Here is a 5,033-nt window from a genome sequence, read left to right on the forward strand (position 1 = left end):
TAGATAGATAGATAGATAGATAGATAGATAGATAGATAGATAGATCCTCAGTGGAACATTATTCAGTCCTAATTGATGAATAACATCATTTTCAGAAAGTGGAATGGAACTGGAGATTGCCATTTTAAGCTAGACCTGAAGTGAATACAGTCTGAAAATGAGCATCATTCCGTGTATGTTTGTTTGTACATTATGTGCATCCATGAGATGCATGTGACTCAAAGTGACAATCTTAGACCATTTGTGGATATATTTGTCTATTCCTGTATTAGTGTATTAATAGTATTTGTTCAGTCATGTCTGCCTGCTTTTGCCTTTGGGTGCTGGGATTAAAGTCTCCTTGTCATGTACCGCTTTTGTCTTTGGCAACAATAAAATCTGTTTCTGTGTAGATGTTGTTGCTGTAATGTTCTAATACTGTATAAAGGTTTAGAGACCTCATTGTTTTGTAGCGTTTTTAGCAATTTCTATTGTCTCTAACCTACTTTAGTAGCCTTCTGGAGTCATTCCTTTTTCAAGCTGGAAGTGAGTTATTTACAGTTTCTGGGGAAAATCCTTGTAGTCTATATGTATAACTTCAATCCTAATTGAACTATACTATTTAATGTCATGTATTGATAGTATGTTGTGAGTATTGAAACAAATTATTTAAATTGCTTTAGAAGTGAGCCCTCAGTAAACCATCAGCCCCTTTCCAGTTGGATATGGAACTAAACCAAGGTTGGATTGTGCTTAAAACCCCTGAAATGGTCTTCCACGTAATGCTTAAGAGTTCAAGTTGGCCGGGCAGTGGTGGTGCATGCCTTTAATCCCAGCACTTGGGAGGCAGAGGCAGGCGGATTTCCGAGTTCGAGGCCAGCCTGGTCTACAGAGTGAGTTCCAGGACAGCCAGGACTACACAGAGAAACCCTGTCTCGAAAAACCAAAAAAAAAAAAAAAAAAAAGTAGCTCCTGAACTACATGTGCACAAGAATCGGTTGGGGCGAAGGGGTGGTTGAGGGTGGGCTCCGGGATCCCCACCTCCCACTGCTCAGCTATTTGCTACTGATAATTCAGGGACCAGGGAGTCATTGCCCTCAGGTGTGTACCTACTGGTACACTCTGTTCCAGAGCTTAATAGATGATTCCAATCAGCAGTTACACAGATGGCCTTGGTTAAATGAAATGGGTCACAAAACCAGAGCAGAAGTCTTGAATCTGGGACATGTAGAGAGGGAGGAAGGTTGGTAGCGGTAGGAGAGACAGATGAGGGAGGGGTAGGGAAAGTGCAGTTGGAATATGTATAAGATCAAACAATGAAGAATAATTTTTAAGTAGCTGTGAAATCTTCCATTTATCTTCTATTTATTTGGTTAAGCCATGCTACTTTGATTAGCCTATCTCATGATAGTAAGAGTAAGCTGATTTTAACAAACAAGAAAAGACCCCAGACTATCAGCTTAATGAAAGAGGCCATATGGCCTCTTGGCTAACTTTCCATGGGGACTCAGGATCATGTTTGGTCTCTTTTCTGTGGCGTTAACAGCATATAATAATGAATTTAATGTATTTTTAGGTATATGTACAAGTTAATAAAGAAGCGATGGATGATAAAAATGTCACAAAATCAGCACATGAGTTCTTCCACCGACTAGAACTGGGTGACACGCAGGCACTGTCACTGTGGCAGAGATTCCGGGACTTGAGCATTGAAGAGTACACCCAGATTTACAAGGTACCATGCAGTCTCTGTGCTCCCTGTCCTGGGTGGCTTGGCCAGTGCTGCTGCTTACAGCCTGCTGCACAAGCTCTTACTCAAGACTAGATTCTAGATTGGTTGAAAACTCAGTGGAATGGCATTCTTGGGATAGAGAGATAAAATACGAAACAATGCAGAGCAGTGCCGGGTCAGCACTACTTTAGCCCTTACCCTCTCAAGGAACCATACTTAGGAATGGCACTGGATGGTGATAAAGGAGGCTCTGGAGGACGTGGGCACAGTGAGCAGCTGTATGGAAGGGGGCTAGAGGGCTGGACTGGAGCTTGACAGCCCCTTTTCAGGGCTCTACTGTATCATGCAGACTTCTGGTCTTGTAGCCGTCCTCAGTTGCACGGGCCCAGCAGGTGCCTCTGGATGCATGAATACCTGTAGTGTAACTAAGGAACTGCCAGAGTAAGTGCTCAGTGCTGTCTGCTTCTGTTTCTGAAGCCTTTAGTACCTGTGACTGCTATAGTGAACAGCAGATACACTGTGAGGACTTGGCCAGTATGGTGTGTGTGAATCATTAGAAAGTTTACATTTTATTTTTCCCATCTTTGTGACAGTTGGTAAGACATCTTTAATTTTGTCTTAGTGTCTAAAACAATTTAACATTTTTCTTGTATTTCTAAATCTTAGCGTCTTGGAATATACTTTGATGAATATTCAGGAGAATCATTTTATCGTGAAAAATCTCAAGATGTCTTAAAGATGCTTGACAGCAAAGGACTTCTACAGAAAACAGCGTATGATTGAGTTACTATTCTTTCTTTTTCCTTAAGATTATGACTCACTAGCTGCCCTAGAACTCACTGTAGACCAAGCTGGCCTCAGACTCAGAGATCTTCCTGCTTCTGCCTCTCAAGTGCTGGGACTAAAGATGTGCACCACCACTCCCAGCCCCATGTGCTGTATGTACTGGCTTTAGTCAAGTTATGTGTATCCCTTGAAAGTGACAATATTGAGCTTTTTTGCCATTTGTCCTTTCACTTGCCAGCTGTGGGGGTACAAAACCTTTAATCTCAGCACTTGGGAAGCAGAATCAGGAGGTCTCTCTGAATTCCAACACAGTCAGGGCTGCATGGTGAGACTGGTCAAAAAAATACTTTTGCAAGCTGTGCATGGGGAAACATGCCTGCAATATGTATGCAGGAGGCTGAGACAGGAGATTCATTAGTTCAAGGCTGGTCTGAACCATACATCAAATAATGAGATGCCTTCTCATATGCTGTATAGCACTTTCATAGCTAAATCTCAGATCACAGGAGTAAGGGAGGCACCTGTTAAGGTATGAAGTATGAAAATGATGTGGCCTACCTCAGGTTACATAATCATGTGAAGACAAGAAATAGAACACTTTTGTGGCTTAATGTTGCCTTTTACAAAACTACCATTTTCAAAAGTATTTAAGGCAACTTATGAAAATAGGTATGTTATAACAGGCTTTCAATGAGTGAGGCAGAGAAATCAGGGAATAGTGGGAAAGATGGTGTAAAGTCAGATAATGGTACTACATCCTTGTTGGCAGTGTTGCCTTGCATATAGTAGAATTCTTTCCTTTTTGAGAAACTTGACAAATGACTATTTTGTGTTTTCATGTTGTTGTATCCTGATACTTTATGTGTATGTGCTTTGTGGAATGCCCAGGTCAAGTGCATCAGTACACATAGCTGTGGTGACCACCTCCAGCCTACCTGGTGGTTTTCACTATTGTTGCTTGCAGCTTGAACTGACACTACTTACCGTGACGTACTTAACAATAAAAATAGTCTCTGCTTTGCCAATAATGCTATAGATACTCTACCGCCAAAGTAGAATTAATGTGTTGATTTAGACTTTCCCTCTTGCATTTTCTAGAAAGGGAAATGTTGTAGTAGATCTCTCCGGGACTGGCGACCTCTCTTCTGTCTGCACTGTGATGCGAAGTGACGGGACTTCTCTCTATGCAACCAGGTTCGTAGCATCTGGGAAGGTGAGCGCTGCTGTGTGTAAGGTCAGCGCAGGACATCAGCTTATCCTCACAACCATTAAAAAATCCTAGTTGCAAAAGATAAACCTATTACTTGATTATTTTAAGAATATTTACTGATTTTCTAGTTATTGACAGTTACAATTTCCAGAAAGATTTAATATCAGAAGAGTGGGACTCTATATTTAAATTTAATTCAGTATCATGATCTGTTTACAGCAGAACACATCATTCTATGTTCCTTCATAATCATATGTTGAGTGTTTTTAATAAGTGCACATTGTCAGGAAATATATTCTAAAAAACAACCAAGCTAGGGTTCAATGGTGATCTCACACATTAAAGACCATTTTACATGCATGTAAATGCCAAACCTCATTGTATTGTAAAAGAACAAGCTGAGGAAGAAGAAGGCTCCTTCATGCGTCACCCTGTGGAAGTGAGTACTCATTGTTCATATATAAGAACCGCACTTTCTATGCACACGTGGAAGAGAAGACAGGACATCGAAACAGCCATCCAGCCAGTGTGGGCCAAAGCTTCCAGTGTCTCCAGACCCAAGTTTCAAGTAGCTCACAAACCACTATATACATTTCTTTTGTTTATTGTCATTGTGGTTCTACACTGACCTATGCCAGCAGTTACACAGAGACTTTTATAATGTAATGGTATTTTTGCTATTGAATACCATCACTATTATAAATAACTTGAGGCAACCAATGAATTTTCCTAGTGACCCTTAAAGAATTCATCTTTTTTTTTTTAATTATTCTTTAATCTTTTTTTACAGTTCAGTTGTTATCCCCCTCCTGGTCTACCCTCCAACAGTTCCTTATTTGATTCCTCCTCCCACCACCCAACCCCCAATCTCCAAGAGGATGTTCCTACTCCCACCTCACCAGATCTCTGAATTCCCTGGGGCCTGAAATGTCTTGAGGGTTAGGTGTGTCTTCTCTCACTGAGGGCAGACCAGGCAATCCTCTGCTGTATATATGTCAGGGACCTCATATTAGCTGATATATGCTGCCTGATTGGTAGCTCAGTGTCTGAAAGATCTTGGGGGGTCAGGTTAGTTGAGACTGCTGGTCCTCCAGTGGGGTTGCCCCACTCCTCTGCTTCTTCCAACCTTTCCCTAATTCAACCATAGGGATCTCCAGCTAAAGAATGCTAAAGAATTCATCTCTTTTTAGCCTTTCTCTTCATCAATTTCCTGCAATTGGGTTAATGAGAAAAACTGGAATGTCTAAGAGATATGTGTGTGTATACATACACACATATGTATATATATGTGTATATATATATATATATATATGTGTGTGTGTGTGT

At 40.9% G+C, this 5,033-nt stretch overlaps 1 protein-coding gene across 1 annotated transcript in view; it reads left to right on the top strand.

Moving 5' to 3' along the window:
• The window catches only part of Rars2 (arginyl-tRNA synthetase 2, mitochondrial), a 47,620-nt gene that overhangs the window by 29,411 nt on the left and 13,176 nt on the right, over positions 1-5,033 (top strand). The window contains exons 9-11 of the mRNA XM_028780893.1: positions 1,556-1,714; positions 2,378-2,484; positions 3,596-3,691. Coding sequence (XP_028636726.1) covers positions 1,556-1,714; positions 2,378-2,484; positions 3,596-3,691 — 362 coding nt within the window. The remainder of the gene's footprint in view (positions 1-1,555; positions 1,715-2,377; positions 2,485-3,595; positions 3,692-5,033) is intronic.

This window comes from Grammomys surdaster, unplaced genomic scaffold, assembly GCF_004785775.1.
Source record: "Grammomys surdaster isolate TR1022 unplaced genomic scaffold, NIH_TR_1.0 97, whole genome shotgun sequence".
NCBI classification, from domain to species: Eukaryota; Metazoa; Chordata; class Mammalia; order Rodentia; family Muridae; genus Grammomys; species Grammomys surdaster.